We start from the raw sequence: 21,698 nt of genomic DNA on the forward strand, positions 1-21,698 counted from the left end.
TCAGGCAGTTAAAGTCATTAGAGAAGAACTCTGTTTTGTAGTAACTTAACCACATATAAAAAAACATATCTAACAACATAACACTTAATTATTTCCGAAATCACAAAGAGGAGGAATGAATAGAGAATCACCCAATTTGCGCATACTGCACCAACACATACAGAACCAATGATAGGAATGGCCTAGAGTGTCTGAGACCAAAAAAATAAATAAAGGAATTAATTACGATACAAGACTTCATAATTCTGAACCAAAGAAATAAACTCCTAAACGAGAAAAAAAACCAACGAATATTGTGAAGAGAAGAAGGTCTCTAACCTCAAACTACAGTAAACAAGAACATTAAGCCCTATTCAAGTCGATTCCAGAAAATAGACACATCAAGAACCTCAACAACCCTTACAGAAAAAGTAAAGAAGCAAGTGTTGCACAAAGTGAAGGAAGCAAAACACTAAGAGATGGAAACAGAACAAGACAAAACGATTATCCAAGACAAAATAAAAAGATGTCTGATCCATCAGACAGCTGAAGTACAGACCCCCTTAAGAATGCTTATGATGATTCAATGGAACTGCCAAAACATCAGAAACAAGTACCCAGAAACTGTCATTTGCTACATACAGTAAAACATATATGCTTTTTAAACTACTCAGTTGACATAAGTTTGTGGGATGATTGCTTCACCAAGGCAAGAGGCCATAGTAACCAGAAGAAAAAGTATATAATGTAATAAAATGATTGTGTTTCTTTCATTTTAATTTTGATAAAAAAAACACAATTTCCAATAGAATTATTAAATGAAACGGTGATATAGAAAAAATACTTTTATCATCATTTACGATGTAATAAATGGTAACATTTCTAGGATTAAAATGCCTAATGGAATGTCGATGTAATTACGTGCTAAATAAAAGTTCCCACAAAAAGCTTAAACTAATCTAATCAGACTAATTCTTTAATTAAAACCTTTCAAGCAAACGAAATTCTTTCTGCTATCCTTCTAACTAATAAAAGGCAATTTCTGATGGTCGGTTTGTATCATACTTAATAAGCGTTCTCACTTACACGCATTAATTTACTCCACACTCACACACGTGTTTGGAAAATTAACAATGGAAATCTTGAATGAAAAATCTTGTTTTTTTTTTTGGTTTAGTGGATATGAAAAATGACGGAAAACGTCATGCGCAATTTACCCATGCAATCGGCATGAAATTTGCGACCATGAAGATCCAATTAATTTGTTTTGCTAATATAAATGAACCATTTCCGTTAATATAATGTCGTTTTGAAAAAACTACTGAAATTTGAGAATTATGACAGTTTAATGAGTGCAAGGTGAGGCCCGTTGTATTTTATCCTAACCGTCGATAACGAAATTTCAGGTACATCGTAAATTATTACTTAATAGGTGAGTAATCTTGTCATAATAAAGCCTTTAAGAGGATTCACTACTATTTTACGGCTTATGATATAAAAATGTTTTTTTTTACGTAATAATCCTTATAAAAATATCCAATTAATTTTCTTTATTTATTGTTAAATAGTATTTTTCTCGTATCAAATTAAATCAATGTAAAAACCACGTTATCTTTTTTCTTAAATACTTCCAAATAATTGTAATTAAAATCCATTTGATTCTTTGATAAGTCGAAGTACTACAATAAAAATCACTTAGCAAAAGTGTATGATATTGACATTGCGAAACTTCTACCTAATAGAAAAAAAATCATTAACAACCGATAACCTGAAAATTAACCAAATTTTTAACAATACCCTCGTAATTTATACTTTCATTTTAAACCCTTACTTTTTACCCGAAACGATTTATTTTAACTGTAACAATCCCAGTGTGCGCAAATGCAATTAAATAAATCTAGTTTAAATGCATTGCAAACTTAATAGCTTTTACCCTAAAAGTAATTTATTTTTACACCGCATTTAATTAAATGTTATTTTTAAGGGTGCTTTATTGTCGGTCAAAATTTGTTTTATTTTTGTTGCTCGGACGTTTATGTGTATTATATATATAATGCCTTCCTGTCCGTTCGCATTGTAATGGCTATGGGGGCAAATATATCATATTACCCCCTAAAGCAATAATAGTACAGGTATTGACCAGATTATATTCAGGAAATTTGAGACTAACGAACCGTATACACTATTGTTTTATGAAAAAAATGGGGTAAAATTTTGGTTAAATGTAGACGTAAATATGTATGTTGTCTATTATTAACTTTATTTAATTTAACCAGAAATATTGTACTTATTAACTTATTAAGAATTTAATTAAATTAGGCTTTAGGGCAGGATTACGATGAAAAGAATAAAAAAATATTCTGGCGGAAAATGCTCTAGAATTTCATCAATAACCCTTATAAATAATAACACAATAAAAATGACATTTTGGGGTAATAATAGAGAAATTAATTATATATGTCAAAAAATTTTACCTATTTTTAGACGTTATTATGCATTTAAGACTTAAGAAAAATTACATTTTATGATAATAGTGAATAACAATAGGAATGGCAAAAAATTCAATCCATTTTTAGACGTAATTATGCATGTCAGATTTAAAAAAAACTTAAATTTTGGGGTAATAATAGAAAAATGAAAGAATCTACTGTATTTAATTTTTCTATTTTTACCCTAAAATGTAATTTTTCTTAAGTCTTAGATGCATAGTTACGTCTAAAAATTTTTTGCCACTTCTATCTTTAATTTTCCTATTATTACGCTAAAAGATATTTTTTTCTTATGTTTGAGATGCATAGTTAGGGATAAAAATAGGTAAAATATTTAATTTTCTAGTATTACCTTAAAATGTAATTTTTCTTAAATCTAAGATGCATAATTACATATAAAAATGGCTAAAATTTGTATCTATTTTTAGACGTAATTATTCATCTTAGACTTTAAAAAAATACATTTTAGGGTATTAGTAAAAAAAATAAATATCTTACCAATTTTTAGCCGCTACTATACTAGATAAGATAAATTAATTTTAGGGTTATGATAGAAAAATAAAATACAATAAAAATGGCAAAAAATTGTATTAATTTTTAGATGTTATAAGGCATTTCAGACTTAATAAAAATTACATTTTATGATAATAATAGAAAAATGAATTATAGTATAAATAACAAAAGAATGTACCTATTTTTAGACAAATTAGGCAACTCAGACTTAAGAAAATATATATTTTAGGTTAATAATAGAAAAGTAAATTACAATAGGAATGGCAAAAAATTCAATCCATTTTTAGACGTAATTATGCATGTCAGATTTAAAAAATCTTACATTTTCGGGCAATAAGAGAAAAACGAAAGAATCTACCGTATTTATTTTTTCAATTTTTTTATTTTTACCCTAAAATGTTATTTTCTGAGATGCATAATTACGTCCAAAAATAGGTAACATTTTTTGCCACTTCTCCTGTCTTTAATTTTCCTATTATTACTAAAAGATATTTTTTTCCTATGTTTGAGATGCATAGTTAAGGATAAAAACGGGTAAAATATTGAATTTTCTATTATTAGAATATATATAGATATGGAATATATATAGAAACTTTTTGCCATTTTTGCTTTATTTAATTTTTTTGTTATTACCCTAAAATGTAAATATTCCCAAGTCTAACTTCTACTGTATTTAAAAAAAGGAAATAACAATGTCTCTTTTACTGTATGTAATTTTCTATTATTACCCTAAAATTTGATGTTTTTTAAGTCTGAAATGCATAATTACGTCTAAAAATAGGTAGCATTTTTTTGCCATTGCTATTGCATTTAATTCTTTTATTATTAATTTAAATAAAAATTTTTTAAAGTCTAAAATGTATAATTACGTCTAAAAATAGGTAAAACTTTTTGCCATTTTTGCTGTATTTTATTTTTTTATTATTACCCTAAAATGTAAATGTTCTTAAGTCTAACTTCTACTGTATTTAAAAAAAGGAAATAATAATCGTAAATTAATGTCTCTTTTACTGTATGTAATTTTCTATTATTACCCTAAAATGTAATTTTCCTTAATTCTAAGATGCATAATTACATCTAAAAATGGCTAAAATTTGTATCCAATTTTAGACGTAATTATTCATCTTAGACTTTAAAAAAATACATTTTAGGCTAATAGTAAAAAAAAATAAATATCTTATAAATAAATATTTTATCAATTTCTAGACGTAATTATGCATCTTAGACTTAAGAAAAATAACAATTTAGGGTAAAAATAGTAAAATAAAATACTATAGAATTGGACCAAAGTTTTACCCATTTTTAGGCGTCACTATGCATTTTAAACTTAATAAAAATTATATTTTAGGGTAATAATAAAAAAATTTAATTTTTTACCCATGGTTAGCCGTAATTGTGCATCTCAGACATATGAAAAAATATATTTTAGAATAATAATAGAAAAATTGAAGACATGAGGAATGGGAAAAAAAATTGCCCATGTTTGGATGTAATTATGCACCGTAGACTTAAGGAAAATAACATTTTAGGGCAATAATAGAAAAATAAAAAACAAGAAGGACTTAAGAAAAATTAAATTTTAGGGTAATAATAAAAAAATAAATGTTTTACCCATTTAACCGTAACTATGCATCTCAGACTTAAGAAAAATTATTTTTTTTAATACAATAGTTTAAATACAGTAGAAATGGCAAACATTTTACCCATTTTAGACGTGAATATGCATCTCGTATTTAGAAAAAATTACATTTTCGGGTAATAATAGAAAAATTGAATACAGTAAAAATGGCAAAAAAAATTATAGATTTTTAGCCATAATTATGAATTTTAGACTTTACAAAAATTATATTTAAGTTAATAATAGTAGAATTAAATACAATAATAATGGCAAAAAAATGCTACCTAACTTTAGACGTAATAAGAAACATTAAATTTTAGGGTAATAATAGAAAATTACATACAGTAAAAGAGATATTAATTTACGATTATTATTTCCTTTTTTTAAATACAGTAGAAGTTAGACTTAAGAACATTTACATTTTATGGTAATAATAAAAAAATAAAATACAGCAAAAAAGACAAAAAGTTTTACCTATTTTTAGACGTAATTATGCATTTTAGACTTTAAAATTTTTTTTTTAGTATAGATTAAAGACAGTAAAAATTGCAAAATGAATTTATCCCTTTTTTAGACCTAAGACTTCCCCTTTTTTCAGATAATTAGCAGCTAAACGATATGATTTCTGAATTTCATATAATAACAAAATAAGGAAAACTGAACTAGAAATAATTTTTGTTTAAAACTGAATTGTGAATTATTTTAAATGAAATTCGGTAGATTCCTAAAAATGACGAAAAATGTACACTTTCATTATTTTTAGACATATATATATATTTCAAACCTTTTTGAGGCGAGAGTATTAGAAAAATAAAATACGGTAAAATCCAAAAAAAAATGCAAAATTTAACTCATTTTGACTCATTTTTAGACATAATTATGCATCTTAGACACAAGTATCGATGAATTTTCATCGTAGAAAAATTAATGTAGAATCGCAATAAAATCGTGGTTATATTAAGCAGATATGCATAAGGAAAATTACATTTTGGGGCGACTTTAACAGTAATGAAATGAAATACCCAAAGAAAAATATTTTACCCATTTCTAGACGTAAAATCATGAATCTTAGTCTCAGAGTGCAGAAAATCGTATTAAAATAATGTTTATTGCTTCTGAGGAACAAACATGCCTAAAAAAAGAACAGTTTTAGGGCAATTTGGACAGTAATGCAAAAACATTTGAGCCATTTTTTTAAAGAATTATACTAACATTCGTTTAACGTAATAAACTGTTTTTTATTTGTAATAAGCATACATTAGTAAGGAAAGTAGCATCTTTAAAGGACTGACATAGTAACAGGAAAACTAGATGCAGTAGGGCAACAATCGAGAATCGCAAAAATTGTCTATATAATGACAAATCTTTAGAGAAAACACTATTTTAAGGCTTTAATAAAATTTTACGCAAATCTTGGATCATAATAAGAACTATGTAAAAAACAATTACATACTACCTCCATCCATTTTATTTGTATGAATTTATAAATAAGCGGCTTCAAAAGCAAGTAACGCAAACTTCACTTGCGGTATTGAAAACTATGTATTTTCACTGTAGCATTTCTAACTAAGCATAACAACATTAAATCAACGCTAATGGAAATGTGGAAGTTATTCGGCTTTCGACTCATGCTAAAATTTGAAAACTGAGTAGTAAATTATTTAATTCCAAATGTGCTTATAGAGTTTCATGGGGATTATATTATGTTTTATTAGGATTACTTCTGGTGTGTTTACTCTCTAGCCAGTATAAAGCTTTTAGGGTAAAGTACTAATATAGATTTTTTTTAATAAAAAAAAGTGTATCTTGCTGACGTCGTTACAATCCATTTATCAAAAATTATTTTATAATTTACTACCGAGCAGTATACATAAGTCAGTTTTCCGTCTGATTTAATTTTTAAAATGTCTGGAGCCCGACAATGACGACGATCTGAATTAGAGAACGTTCGCCATTGCGTCACAGCAAACAACGTTTTCCTATATTAAAGGATCAAGAGTAAGCTCGCTTGATAACATTTTGATGTATGTAAATTGACATTGGTACTAATAGTCGATAATTTTTTGAGATGCATGAACAGACAGCTAATTGGATTAACAGAAACCTGACGGTTTATTTGCTCATGTGTGTTAAAATGTAAGAGATTAGTCCAATACCACGATTACGAAATGCTCCTTCTATATTGAGAGTATTAAAATAATAGTACTGGCACAAAACGCATCCCTCTATTCACTTTTATTCCCAGCCATTAAATGCGGCAAATCTATTCATAAATTAATAAAATCCGAGTAAATCAAAATAAGAGGCTAAACCTCAGATTTACGACTAGAGGTTTATTTTTTTATTACCATTTTTATTTATCGGCTTTTATCTTTGTCTTTGGGGCTAAATTCCGCATGTTTGCTAGCTTTAAAACCCATTAAAACGAACGGGAATTTATGAAAAAGTTAATATTTTTAGCATTTTATTCCGTGGGAAGTGCTCATATGAGAGCAAGCGCTACAACAAAAAAAAACTCAATTACCTTAGCTAGATAACTTTTATATGGAACATACATACACAAGATTTTATAGCCAAAATATACAAATAAAAAGCCGACAGGGAAATTGGCTGTTTACGTAACGAAGATTAGCAAAAATAACGAGAATTTGCGGTTAACATTCACGGTTAACTTTTATAACAGTTCTAATAACGTTTATGGGTGTTTAAAAAAAAATACTAAAAAGTTACCGACATTATATTAATATATGGCAATCATAAAGTAGGATTTAAAAAAAAATGTGTTGTTATATTAAAATTATATAGCAAAATACTAATATATAGAGGTAATCAATATTTTATATTTAATTAAAATTATTTTTATAACATTATAATATTATCATAATGAAAGATTGGTTAAAATGCATTGTTTATATAATCATATTGGAGCGAGTGACTTTATTGTACAGCTTTTAATATTATACAGCTAAAAATCACATTGACCAAATATTTGTATATTTTTTATAACAGTTTTAGGATATCTTACTAATGTGCCATAAAGTTTCAATACCATGGTGAGTCAATTAAATATTTTCTATATATACAGAGATAATCAATATTTCATAACTGATGCTACAGTATATTTTTTTCATATTATTTCTGTAAGTTTATTTAAAAAATAAAGTACTCTCAAAGGTCTTTGGACATATTCTGTAAAATATTCCAGGTATTTCTAAATTGTTCTAAATATATTTTCTCGTATAAAATCTCTGGAATCTCTTTATGTTATTGGTGTTATTCTGGGCGTCATAATGTAAGATTTATTTATAATGGATCAGTTTTATATAATATGCAACTGCGACTGTTTAGAATATTGGAGCGATTAGCCGAATTTCCATATTACTAATACTAAAAAGCAAGTAAGCTTAAAATTACTTAAAAAACCAAAAACTCATTCAATTTTACAACCAAATTTGAAATTCTAATGAGAAAATATTAAGCAACCACAGTGTTGGGCGCCAAAAATCCAATTTATAACCTCAAAATATTGACTTTTCTAATGGCTGTAAATGAAGAAAAATTGATTTTTTGCAAAATAAATCCATCTCAAATCCAAATAATATTAACGATCGTAATAAAATAATTAAGCTTTTGTATTCCTTAAGTATTCCAGTGCATACTGTCATTAAAACCTTATTATACTACTGATTAAAAACTTATTATAATAATAATATTTTTTGTATAATTAAATTGCTGACAATGCAATTAAATTGTACAGCTTTTGATCTTCTACAACCAAAAATCAGTATCTAGTCATTATGTGCTATATAAATATATTGTTTGCTTTTGCTACATTTTCATTAAAAAAAACTTAAAGTTTTTTTATTGGTTCATAAGACATTTTCAGATATTCTATTAATATTTCAATAAAATATTCCAGTAATGTATTTTGACTATAGGAATGTTCCAGGATTTTAAAGAGTATTCCTGAAAAGTGCTCGATATCCTAATATTCCTTTTTGTCAAATTTCTTCCTCCTTTTTGAGCCTTAAAGTCTATATCGTGGGCGTAGAAAACCCTGTAAGTCCACTTTTTTCAAAAAATGTTTTTTTTGCATAGCCAAGTCCATTTAAATATAACCTATCATACTAAATACCCGTTAAGTCCAATATAGTTCAAATAGAAGAGATACGTCTAGCTTCCAAGTTATTAAGTCCGGAGAGACTAAATATTATTCAGGAAAAATCTATTAAGTGCACTTAATTGGTTTATAAATTATTTGACACTCAGAAAAAATCCATTAAGTCAAATAATAAGTTTGCGGTATTCGAAATTGCATCCTGATATTATCGAATATAAATACGAACATAGCAGCGATTATAAGGTTATTAGAATTTGGGGAAAAGGTAGACCACCAGCAATTCCAACAAAATTAGAGAAACTATATAAAGGCCCTTTACCTATAAGCACAAAGAAAAAAGAAGATCTTTTGAAATTATGCAAAAGTGGTGCTATTCCTTCGGAATTCCATGGGTGGGACCAGTCTCTTTCTACTGCAAAAAATATTGAAGAAGCCAGTATTGGAATTTCCGATGAAGAAACTGATTCCGATTCCGACAATGAGCCTCTTTCTCATTATCTTGTTCAGAAAAACTAATACAGCTTATGAAGAAAAATCTGATAAGTCTCAAAAAATGTGATTAGTTTGTCAGCGAAAACCCATTAAGTGCAATTATTATTTAAAAATGCTAATAAACAATTTGTTCTAAAAAATAATGTATTTTAATTTAACCTAAACTAACTCTAAACAGATGTTACTACCCAAAAAATGCCTTTAGCAAACATAAAATATAAAATTGGATTTTACATAAAACTTGAAAGTTTAAAATCGCTTTTTTTCACATTTTTAGTTTTAGGAGTTACAGGGTTTTCCTTGTACGCCCACGATATATAGATTTTCCGAAATAAATATATTGAAACGATCATTATGACATAAAAATACGATTATTTGAAATATTCCAATTCAAATAATTCCAGAAAAAAATCTTTGATAAACCACAAAATTGTACATCAAAAAGACTAAAGCTAGACTAGACTTTTACTTAGACTAACCTAGACCTAAAATGTTTATGCTTAACTGTCTCAGATTTAGGGATTTTTTAAAACAATATCCAACAAAACCATCCATACACTTCAAGTTTTGCTAGGTAAATTTAATAAACCCGTTCATAAAATATCATGCGTTTTCTTGTTAAATTGGTGAAAGTGCCGATTGTTTGACTGGTACCGCGGGGTACTGGCAGACGGCGACCGGTACGATAAACATGAGTAATACGCCGGAATCTCGCTGGGTGGCATCAACGCCGCTCACATTTCAATTTTTATTAGCGTATTTATTTAAGTAATTGTTTATTAAAATACACATAATGTTATCGTTATGACGCGTATTATTTAAATTCCATTAACGTTGAGATCTGCTATATAAGAACTATAGAGATTGTTATGTTAAAAAAAATGTTTTTTTTCTAGGCAATAAATTCCTTGACTTCTGATCTCTCTTAATCACAATAAACAATAATTGTAATTTATTTTCAAAGCAATTTTTACTGCCTGGAAGAAATTCATAATTACCTCTGATAAACAACCATTTTACTGGCACATGTCACGTGACTAATTTCCAACCATTAGCGGTCACATGATCGTCCTGTCAAAATTAGATCCTTCCTAAAATTCGACACGACCCCCTGTAAAATGGCCGCTGAAGTCACAAACAACAAAAAAAACTATAATTCATGTTTCAGATATTCAATCATAAGTAATTTGACACCCGTCAATAAAACCCGTCTGTTCTTAAATTAAAAACGATATACCAATTCAAAATATAACTCTATCACGTCATCATTATAACAAATGGCTCGCTGGACCAGACTTAAGATGCATTAATCAAAAGATAAATTAAGTTAAATTAAACCACTTTAAGGCAAATTGAAATGTTAATACTCACCTCAGAAGCGCTGGTAGCCCCAGAACTTAAAGCGGGTGACATTGAAGGTATGTCATAGTTAGGTGAAACTTGAGCATGATAGGGTTGAGATTGAACATGCCCGTTTGTAGCAAGGGTAGTTTGAGGTGCAACCCCCGGTGGTGCGCTGTGGGTGTGATTAACATCAATCTTTCTTTGGTAGTCAGATGGTAGGAACGCTGGGTGATATGGCCCTTGGAAAGACTCGCTGAGGTACTGTTTAACTTGACTTTTCTGCTTTTGCATCACATGGTACCTCGTAGGGTTTTCCAGTTTGGTCTGAACCTCCAGAACCTGCGGTGGTACGTCTACAGCAAGTGAGTGCAGCGGTACCTTCACTGGTGCCGGTGGTGGTCTTTGGCTTTGTTTCATACGCTCTTGCTGACGCTGTCTTTCTTCTGCTTGTCGTTGCTGTTCTAGGATCGCTTGGTCTCGCATTAGTTGGAGTTTTAGTTGTGTGCGTGTTTGGGGTGTGGTGGTTTTGAGATTGGGGGTACTGAAATAAAGAGATTTTTTTAAATTTAAAATGTCTGAAATATGAAGTCTCAAAATTTAAAAAATCAAGAGTTTTAAAAAAAAAAATTCTGCCTATTTTTTATTAAAAAAAAATAATAAAAATCACGGTTATGGTTATTTTGTAATTGGGTTTTTGAAGCATAAAGCTTTAGAGGACCCCTGGTCTAAGGGTAAGTCCTTGAAAGAGTTTTTTGTAAGAATAATTGGATTACTGTGTCTGGGGTTTGTATTCAGGGGAAGGGTGCAAAAAAATTATTTGATATAGGGATTTGCTAAAAAAAATCATTGGTAGTGAAATATTTTTAGTAATGGGCGATTTTGATTATTTTTAAAGTGAAAATAAAATGAAATTTTAGAATGAAGAAATTTCTTGTAATGTTATAAATTTTTTTTAGTATTTGTACGTAATTTTTATTACTAATTTTTTTTACCGCGAAAACTTTAATTAAAAAAAGTATTACGTTGATTTACTGCACTAAAATTTATTAATATAAAAGATATAATAAATATATATAAAAGAGATATTAAATTTTTAACTTTAAACAAAATTTGGACCAGAAGTTGGAGTTACAAATTTGGCATTAAACTTTTATTAGGGATTGTAAATTGTAATGAGTAGGGTTATAGGAGGATATTTTAGGTGAAATTGTAGGTCTCTATAATCGTAAATTTGGTTAATGAAGCTAGAAAAATTACTTTTATAAGACTAGAATTAGATACCCTATTACAGGCAAAATAATTTTTTTTACTAGGCCATTATTAGGTAAATTCCTTAAAATCAGAAAAAGTTACGATATTTTAGTCTATTTAGTAGAGTCTGTCTTGTAATTGATAATCCACGATTTCATTTTTACCGCGTTATTACTTAATAACTTAAAAAAACTGAAATAAAGATGAACAAAATAAATTAGCATCAAGTGCTTGGAAATCAATAATTATTTTAAATTCCTGGAACACCTAAAAAACTACATAAAATGCGTGGAATTAAATGAAAATTAATTTGAAATTCTTAAAAATTCATTAAAAAAAAGTGGCATAAAGTGAAAGCATTAAATTAAGATCATGTGCCTGGAATAAATAAAAAATAACTTGAAATACTTCTTGGAAGAAAATTAGTAATATTTAAAATAAAATTAAAAAAAAATGGATTTAAATAAAGGATTTAAAATAATTGAAAGACGTATATATGCCAAGGCAAGGAACGCCTGTAATGATATAATAAATTTTTTCAAATACCAAGAATAAAATCAATAATTATATAAAATGCCCAAAAAATTATATAAAATGCCTGGAATTAAATTAATATTTATTTGAAATACTTAAAAAATCACTTAAAAAAAACTGGAATAAAGTGAAAGCATTAAATTAACGCCAAGTGCGTGGGATAAATAAAAAATTACTTGAAATACTTCTTGGCAAAAAATTAATTATATTTAAAATGTCTGGAACAAAAATTAATTAATTTGGATTTAAATAAAGGATTTGAAATACCTGAAAGACTTATATATGCCAAGGAACGCCTAAAAACAATATAATTTTTTTTTTCAAATACAGAGAATAAAATCAATAATCATTTGAAATTCCTAAAAGACCCAAAAAATTATATAAAATGCGTGGTATTAAATAAAAATTTATTTGAAATACTTAAAAAAACCTAGAATAAAGTGAAAGCATTAAATTAACGCCAAGTGCCTGGAATAAATAAAAAATTACTTAAAATACTTCTTGGAAGAAAATTTGTAATATATAAAATGCTTAGAATAAAATTTTAAAAAATTGGATTTAAATAAAGGATTTGAAATGTCTGAAAGACATATACATGCCAAGGCAAGGAACGCCTGGAAAAATATTATATCTTTTTTTTAAATACCGAGAATAAAATCAATAATCATTTAAAATTTTTAAAAGACCCAAACAATTATATAAAATGCCTGGAATTAAATTAATATTTATTTGAAATACTTAAAAAATCACTTTAAAAAAACTGGAATAAAGTGAAATCATTAAATTAACGCCAAGTGCGTGGGATAAATAAAAAATTACTTGAACTACTTCTTGGCAAAAAATTAATTATATTTAAAATGTCTGGAACAAAAAATCGTTAATTTGGATTTAAATAAAGGATTTGAAATACCTGAAAGACATATATGTCAAGGCAAGGAACGCCTGGAATAATAAAATAATGTTCTTAAATACCGAGAATAAAATCAATAATCATTGCAAATTCCTGAAAGGCCCAAAAAGTTATATAAAATGCCTGGAATTAAATTAATATTTTCTTGAAATACTTAAAAAATCACTTAAAAAAAACTGGAATAAAGTGAAAGCATTAAATTAACGCCAAGTGCGTGGGATAAATAAAAAATTACTTGAACTACTTCTTGGCAAAAAATTAATTATATTTAAAATGTCTGGAACAAAAAATCGTTAATTTGGATTTAAATAAAGGATTTAAAATACCTGAAAGAATTATATATGCCAAGGCAAGGAAAGCCTGGAATAATATAATTTTTTTTTCAAATACCGAGAATAAAATCAATTATTATTGCAAATTCCTGAAAGGCCCAAAAAGTTATATAAAATGCCTGGAATTAAATTAATATTTATTTTAAATACTTAAAAAAACTGGAATAAAGTGAAAGCATTAAATTAAGGTCAAGTGCCTGGAATTAAAAAAAATTTCTTGGAATACTAGGAATAAAATGAATAATATTTTAAATGCCTGGATATGCTAAGGCAAGAAACGCCTGGAATAAAATCAATAATCATCTCAAATTCTTGGGAAATCAAAAAGTTACATAGAATGCGTGTGATTAAAAGAAAAATTATTTAAAGTGCATTCAAAATATCTCCAAAGACGTGCAATAAATTTTAAAAATATTACAAATGTTTATGAAATTTCCATAAAAAAATCCTAAAATAAAATCAAAAACACGACATCAAAATAATAAAAAAACCAGACATTATACCAATCAAAAAAACAAAATAGTATAATCTCAAAACAAAGAAATTGCTGTTATTGTACTTCATTAAAATTGGTAATCAAATCTCTAGTGTAATTAATATTCTAAACAGGTTAACATCTATAAAATAGTCAATCCCTAACTCCATGTATTTAAAACCTACAAACTCTTTTAAAAATAATTGATCTCCTAGTATTGATGTCTTGTAAAATAATAAACAGTCTACATTTAAACCTTAAAGATCCATTTACTCGCAAAATTAACCACAGGTATTGTACATACCACAATAAGTTGAATTTAAATATAAATTATCAATTAAAGCAGGGTGAAAAAACTTGTTTGCCCCTTTTTTTGACTTACAAAAGGCGTTTGATAGCGTGTATCATTCTCTACTCAAATGGTGTACAGGAAGCAACCTTAGACAATTTTAAGATTTATCGTGCTCAATTTGTTAAAATAAACAATTGTATTTATACTCCTTATAAATATGCTTTGTAAGGTTGATATGGTGATCAGTCTTACTATGGATAATGTTTAATTAAAGAATAAATTGCTTATGACGCAAATCTGGATTATCCAATCAATTTTCTGTCTGCCTTCTTCTTTGTATATATTATACTCCATGCCTATCTAAACACTATATAAAATATTTTCAAAATGTTTCATTGATTTTTTAAAGGCATTTGATACTATTTAGGTTGTGATGTACTAAAAAATAAAATACATAATTCTTATACTGAAACATTATCCATAAAATTGAAAATACCATAAACAAAAGAACAGCTTCATTCCGTAATCAATGGCAGAACATTTATTTCTTTACTTGCTTTGAAGCAAAACAGTGTGAAGTTTTAAATTCTGCATATTCTCTACTACTGCAAATCAAATATATTACAATTAGAATTTTATAGTAGACAAGTTCTATACTTTTGACCAAATTTGTAATAAATAAGGGGCTTTAAGAAAAAATGGACGGCTCTTAAAATTATCAGTTGTTTCATCGAAATGTCCTATATCTCTGATAGTTGACAGCCCCTTTCTCCAGGTAGGATCAATCCGGAAGCATTTCGCGTGAAGACGGGAAACCATAGAGAACATAGTTTCGTAGGTTGCCACAGGTAACAATAAATCACGTACTGACATGACCGAAATTAACTGCCAACATGTGTTCCAAAATTAATTAAACAAATTGAGAGGGGGGGTGCTCCATCAACAATGTCGCTCGTATCTGGTCGGTCGAGTGGGGGAGAATGCAGCCATTTCCAGCTGCCCTTGACGTGCTTGACAGACACGGATCCCGCTCAACTCAGCTTCATATATGGGCAGCTTTTCATCTTGACGTGTAGCTGTAATAAAGCTTACCGACTTTGAAATATTGCCTCATAGCTTCTAGACGATTTATTGTTTTGCCTGTTTTCGGTTTATTTTTTTTATGACTCCACTATGGAATTTTAATATGTCTCAAGCAACACACGATAGTTAAATAAACGTTTATTTTTGGTTTACACCAGGTACACAGTTTATACCACATATATCTTTGTATGAATTTTAGTCATAAATATCGAATAAAATGTCCGCGTGATAAACGTTTAAGTATTGTATACTATTTAAATACGTTTAAAGGCAGCTTTTTGGCGCCCAACACTAAAATTTCACCCATTAACATTAAGTTGAGAATTAAATAATTTAGTAGGGAATTTAATAAATAAAGAATTTAATCTTCCACGCGCTTCTTAACTAATCATGTTTTATTATTTCTTCTGTTACATGAGTTGAAATTCTCATAATTTTACACTAGATGTTCGCAATTAACACTTTTCACTCTAATTTATTTGATTCATTTGACTATAATAAGAGTGCAGAATTTTTAGATATAAAGAAGGAGAAATTTGTTATAAATTAGGAGTGGAAAAGATAAGAATTATTGTTTTATACATGTTTATGCATTTCCCATTTTTTTCTAGATTTCTTTGTGGACGATATTCCATTACTACCCGTTATTTTATCACATATTTATTATATATTCATTTATATTTGTTTTTATTTATATCATATTTATATTTGAGGTGTTGTGATCGAGTGTTAAGACTAGCTAAGTAAATCCCTTGACAATTTTTTTAAATCTCGAAGTTGTCGCCCTTGTGTAAACAGAATCGTATACGATATACGTACGTTCTACAGTTTAATAAATATACCTTGACCATTTACGGTTAATTAATATACCAATATTTTTAATTTAAAAGCTGTATTTTTGATCCTAGATAATAAGTTGTCTAGAACCAAAAAACAATTAATTTTTTTCAAATTTAGTTTTTTCACGTTTTACTCGAAAACCGATAGATACATACACTATAGATTTGTTTATCTCCTATAATTTTCGTGAAAAGCATTTTCTTCTCAGGCAATTATTTCCTGCAAAAAAAAACGATTTTCATTAACCCTACCCTTACCCCCCCACCCACACCACACAACTTACCAGTAAAAAATTGTTTTCAAACATTATGGTTTTCCAAAATAATACGTACGAATAACAGCTGGTTTCGTCGTTAGTATTTAATCTAATAACACAGTTTGTTTATTTAAATTTGATAAAATTATACATATGTATATTAATAAATATTTATTACAAAAACAATGATATTAGATTGGATAATATTGACGAAACACAGTGATTTTTCAAAAGAATTTCTTACTTGGCAAATGTTTGGGGTGGGTGGGTGGGCTTCAGGGTTGTGTTGATGAAAAACAGTGTTTTCGCACAAAATATGTATTTAATATTTAATTTAATAATACTATTTATTTAAATTTGATATCATTTTATATATAAATATTTTGTATAAAAACGGAGTTATTACATTGGATAATATAGACGAAAAACAGTGATTTTTTAGAAGAATTTCATAAAATATCTGAGGTGTAGTAATCGAGTTTAAAAACTAAACATGTAAATCTCTTGTCAAGTTTTTGAACTGCCGACATTTTCTTCCTTAGACTCGTATAATATGATATACGTATATTCGACAGTTTAATAAATATACCTTAACCATATACGGTTAAAATATACCAAAAACTGACTAAAAAATCGTTGTATAAATATATATTTAACGATAATAATATAAGATGTGTTGCTTGTGTTATCGATTCCATGAAAAATGAATTATTTTAAGCTGAATCATATGATATGCCCCTGTGATTTTCTAACGCTTGTAATATAAAATAAAATACAAGAGAAGCTGAAGTGCAACAAGGGGAGAACATAATAGAAAAAAAATGTGAAAAGGTCGTTTTCGCTTCCTTGATGGGGGGAGGGACACGACGGTCTTGTGTCAAACACGAGCTCAAAAATGTATACAAGGGATGTAACTCCCCCTTCGTGGCTCAACTTTTGGGATTCCACTTATCAAATATTTACTAATTGTTCAAACGGGAACGCGATTTGTGCGGAGAAGTTTCCTCAGTGGAACTGCATACTGGGTGAGTTTTCTTTAGGAATAAACTCTATGTAGAGCATGATTTTTAATTTTTTTATTTTAGTTTTATCGTATTTAAAAAAATAGAAAAACAATTTAAGTGCATATTAAAAACTTAATCCAAATTTAGAGGAAGTTTGGAAAATCCCATTTTATGAAATATCTAAAGATAATCCTTGATCCCGTTAAAAACATTCTAGAAAATAAATATGCGAAATTATCTCAGGAATGTAATATATTTATTGTAAACGCGCGATTCAGGTATGCATACCAAACCCTAGCGAGCCCAAGGCAGTTCATATTAAATCAACTAAGAAAATAGCCGTGTGAAGTGTTTATGGTTTTATCGAGAGAATTTTGAAGACGTAAAGTGAGTATATAAATTATATTTAAATATAAATAAAATTTTTCAGTGTAAAATGTATGATATATTGTGTAAAAGTACTATAACAAGAAAATCATCACTATGTGGCTGCCAAATGTCATTATTGAAATGTCAAATTGGGGTCTGCAGTCGACTTTAAATATCTCCGATTTTGCAATATTTAAAAATAGATTACGAGAAAAAGATTTGCGGATTTTCCCCATGGAACGCTAAAATTTTTTTTACATATGCTAAAATATGGGTCTACTCCAGTCTATTTAATAATCGAAACTCGTTGCTATTGATAATTACATTGTCAATCTTTTGACATATGTATTCGCAGTTGCCAAATTGTGTATGTTTCCTATATTAAATATAAGAGAAAAAACGGAAAACACTTAAATCAAATCAGCCAAAATGATTTATGATGAAGTATTCTCACATTATAATAACAAACTGGTTTTACTATTTGTACACAAGTGAATACACGGGGCTGAAAAATTCATACCTAATGTAAAAGTGTATATGTAGACTTTATATGAGAAGCAGATAAATCCACTTTTTAATAAAAACTAATTAATCATGAACTGCTATTTTATTTTATCAGATAAATCCAATGGTAAACTCAGATTTAAACAAACCTCACTAAATACCGTTTAAAATCGACCTCGATGTCAACTAAATCAAACAAAATCAGATAAATCAGAGATACAGTATCGGACAAAAATAGAGCGACGATACAGTTTTTTTCTTTTATTAAAAAAGCAAAAACGCAAGGAGAATTAAAACTCAATAAAACAAATACACTCATTAATAAACATATATTTATTACATAACATACCAAAATTCTTCCGTATAAACAAGATCATAAAAAGAAAAAGAAAAGTTAAATATTTCTATACGACAAAAATTAAGCGACGCTTACAATAAAAATAAAAGAAAACATTATCAGATTATTTTAATTTCTTCAAAAATGTACTCTTTGTTTTTATAGGTTTTACTTCTAAGTTGCCTATCCACAATTTCCCACAGGTTTTCGATCGGATTAAGATCGGGCGATTGGGCTGGCCATTTAAGAATGGCTATTTTATTTTCATTAAACCATTCTTTTATACATTTTGCTGTATGTTTTGGATCATTGTCATGTTGGAAAACAAAACGTAGTGGCATATTCCATTCCGCATAAGGTAGCATGACATTTTCAAGTATATAATTATACTTAAACCTATCCATAATGCCCTCAGTTTGGTAAATTGGTCCCATTTCATAGCCAGAGAAACAACCCCACACTAACACGTTGCCACCTCCATGTTTTACAGTACCTTGGACATACTTTGGGTCAAGTCTTTTACCTGTAATACGACGAACATATTGAACACCATCACTTTTATACAAATTTTCCCATTGCTCTGGTGGCCAGTGAGCATTTTGTTCTGCAAACAGAAGACGTGCTTTAATATTCTTCTTACTAAGAGCGGTTTTTTTGGCAGGTTTGCATGCTTTTAAGCCTGCTTCAACTAGTCCGCGCTGTATCGTTCGAGAGGAAACATTAGAGCCCCCAGCTTCAGTCAGAATTTGCTTTGCTGACAGAAAAGGATTTGCCTGGGAGATCCTTTTAATTTTTCTATCCGGTTTCTTTGAAGTTTTTTTCGGTCTACCCATCTGTTTTTCCACTAATTCGATAGTTCTAAATGGTCCTCGACACAACAGGTTTTGAAACCCTTAGTTCTTGTTTTATTACGTATTATGGTGTTTCCATCTTATACGATGCAATAATTCTTTCTTTAAGATCAATAGAAAAACTTTTACCCCGAGGCATTTTTAAACAAAATATAGATTTGATACCGACCAAAACCGATGTTTATTTACTAATGGTATGAACAATATCGATCAAGTCGCTTTATTTTTGTCCATGAAAAAATGCATAAAAACATACAACAATAATTTACTAATCTCTTGCTATTCATCACAAGAGGGAAAGAATGTTTAAATACGATTAACAAAGGTATGTACTGATACTACAAAATTGTTCCTAATTATACGAGGTACAGTCACAAAGTTTTTTAGGAATATTATAGCGTCGCTTAATTTTTGTCCGATACTGTATATAAATGAACATTTTTTCCTCTAATTTCTATATCATGGTTTCATTTTATTGATAGTGTCTGGATCGTCTGGAAATTGTACTTTTTGGGTTTATTTGGTCCAACTATACCAGAAAAATATCACTTTATTCCCATATTCCTAATTTTCAGACTATTTATATATTCAGATAGGGATGTATGAATGAGAATTAAATTTTTTCCTCTATTTTCTATATCGCAGTTTTATTTTATTGATAGTGTCTGGATCCTCTGGAAATAGTGTTTTTTGGGTTTATTTGGTCCAATTATACTAGAAAAATATCACCTTATTCCTATTCTACTCTAATTTTCAGACTGAGATAGGAGATTTCACTTTTTTCCTCTATTTCCTATATAATAGTTTCATTTTATGAATAATGTCTGGATCATCTGCAAATTGTATTTTTTGGGTTCACTTGGTCCAATTATACTAGACAAATATCACTTTATTCCTATTCCTCTCTAATTTTTAGACAGGGATATATAAATGAGGCTTCAATTTTTTCCTCTATTTTCTATTATCATTCTTTATAATTCCACAGACTGAGATGGTGATACAAAAATAAACATTTAATTTTTTTATTAAGTCTCTTAAACCAATTAAACTTTATAAATCTGTTTACATACACACGCATATTCATCACAAATTAAACCGAAGTATTTTTTTAATGCGTTATTAAAATAATTTAATTACCCGAACGCATATATCTGAAACCATATTATAACATAGTAAATGCTCATAAATAAATCCTAACGGGTAATTAAATGGTTCATAACATAAAATTTGTTAAATAATTAATATGATTCGAAGATTCGTTAATAAATCACCGACATTACGAAGTGAGACTGTCCCTATTATTACCGAAAATGTTGCCAAATTATTTCGTGCTATTAGCGGACACTAGGAGACGAAATTTTCGAGAAATGTTGGAATTACTTTACTGTACCGTTACTAATTGTTTCAATATGAAATGTATGGGCGTGAACAATTTAATCGTCGGTATTTTCTAGTTTATTTCAGTATTAAAAACGCATTTCCTTGGACTTGTCTGTTTGAAATATTCTTGTTGTTTTTTTTTCGTCTATAAATATGGCCTTGGCCCTAACCGTCGATAAAGGTAATGCATTATTATTAACTTTTTGGCAATTTATCAAAGAAAATAAAACTTATTTCAGGAGCGTCTAAAAATACCCAATATATTTTAATAAGATTGATGACGTCGCCAACGAAGTTATGTGGTTCGGGAAATATTATCGATAAATCCTGTTTAATTATTATTGGTTATCTGTTTGGTTATTTCTAAGGAAATGGTTATAAACTTTATTAATATTTAATTTATTATTCATTTTTATGCCTGCTGCCAAAAACATGCATTTTTTGAAAAAATCCTCAAAAAAATTATTTGAAAATCCTTACCGTGATAAATCACTTATCACGTCCAAAAAAAAACGAAACACTTTTTACTGGCTACAGGTCAACGAACGTTTAAAAACGAAACAGTCTTGAGATAAATACGTGATAATTTGTGTTTTTGTGCTCACAATTTTGATTGGTAATTAAAAATTTTAAAAACAAACATCGGGTATAGTAAAGGATCTTGAAGTGTCTTTAAATGGTTTAAGACCACTATACAACTTCTTCAATTATCACAATTTTTGTGA

At 28.3% G+C, this 21,698-nt stretch overlaps 2 protein-coding genes and 1 long non-coding RNA gene across 5 annotated transcripts in view; 2 read left to right on the forward strand and 1 right to left on the reverse strand.

Annotated features, from left to right (window-relative positions):
• Positions 1-21,698, reverse strand: part of LOC126748965 (transcription factor EC) — a 96,245-nt gene that overhangs the window by 62,097 nt on the left and 12,450 nt on the right. For both annotated transcript variants that reach the window (XM_050458522.1, XM_050458523.1), the window contains exon 2: positions 10,583-11,096. In XM_050458522.1, coding sequence (XP_050314479.1) covers positions 10,583-11,096 — 514 coding nt within the window. The remainder of the gene's footprint in view (positions 1-10,582; positions 11,097-21,698) is intronic.
• The window catches only part of LOC126748967 (procathepsin L), a 79,663-nt gene that overhangs the window by 31,543 nt on the left and 26,422 nt on the right, over positions 1-21,698 (forward strand). Inside the window, exon 1 of one of the 2 annotated variants that reach the window (XM_050458527.1) lies at positions 7,537-7,652. The exons of the other annotated variant lie outside the window; for it this stretch is intronic. Within the exon in view, the coding sequence (XP_050314484.1) occupies positions 7,650-7,652 (3 nt within the window). The 5' untranslated portion in view covers positions 7,537-7,649. Of the gene's footprint in view, positions 1-7,536; positions 7,653-21,698 lie in introns of those variants that run through there. 2 annotated transcript variants of the gene reach the window in all.
• On the forward strand, positions 20,895-21,371 carry LOC126748969 (uncharacterized). The gene is made up of 2 exons (XR_007664844.1): positions 20,895-21,154; positions 21,213-21,371. It is a non-coding gene; the product is annotated as an uncharacterized LOC126748969 (long non-coding RNA).

This window comes from Anthonomus grandis, chromosome 22 (genome assembly GCF_022605725.1).
Source record: "Anthonomus grandis grandis chromosome 22, icAntGran1.3, whole genome shotgun sequence".
Lineage (NCBI taxonomy): Eukaryota > Metazoa > Arthropoda > Insecta > Coleoptera > Curculionidae > Anthonomus > Anthonomus grandis.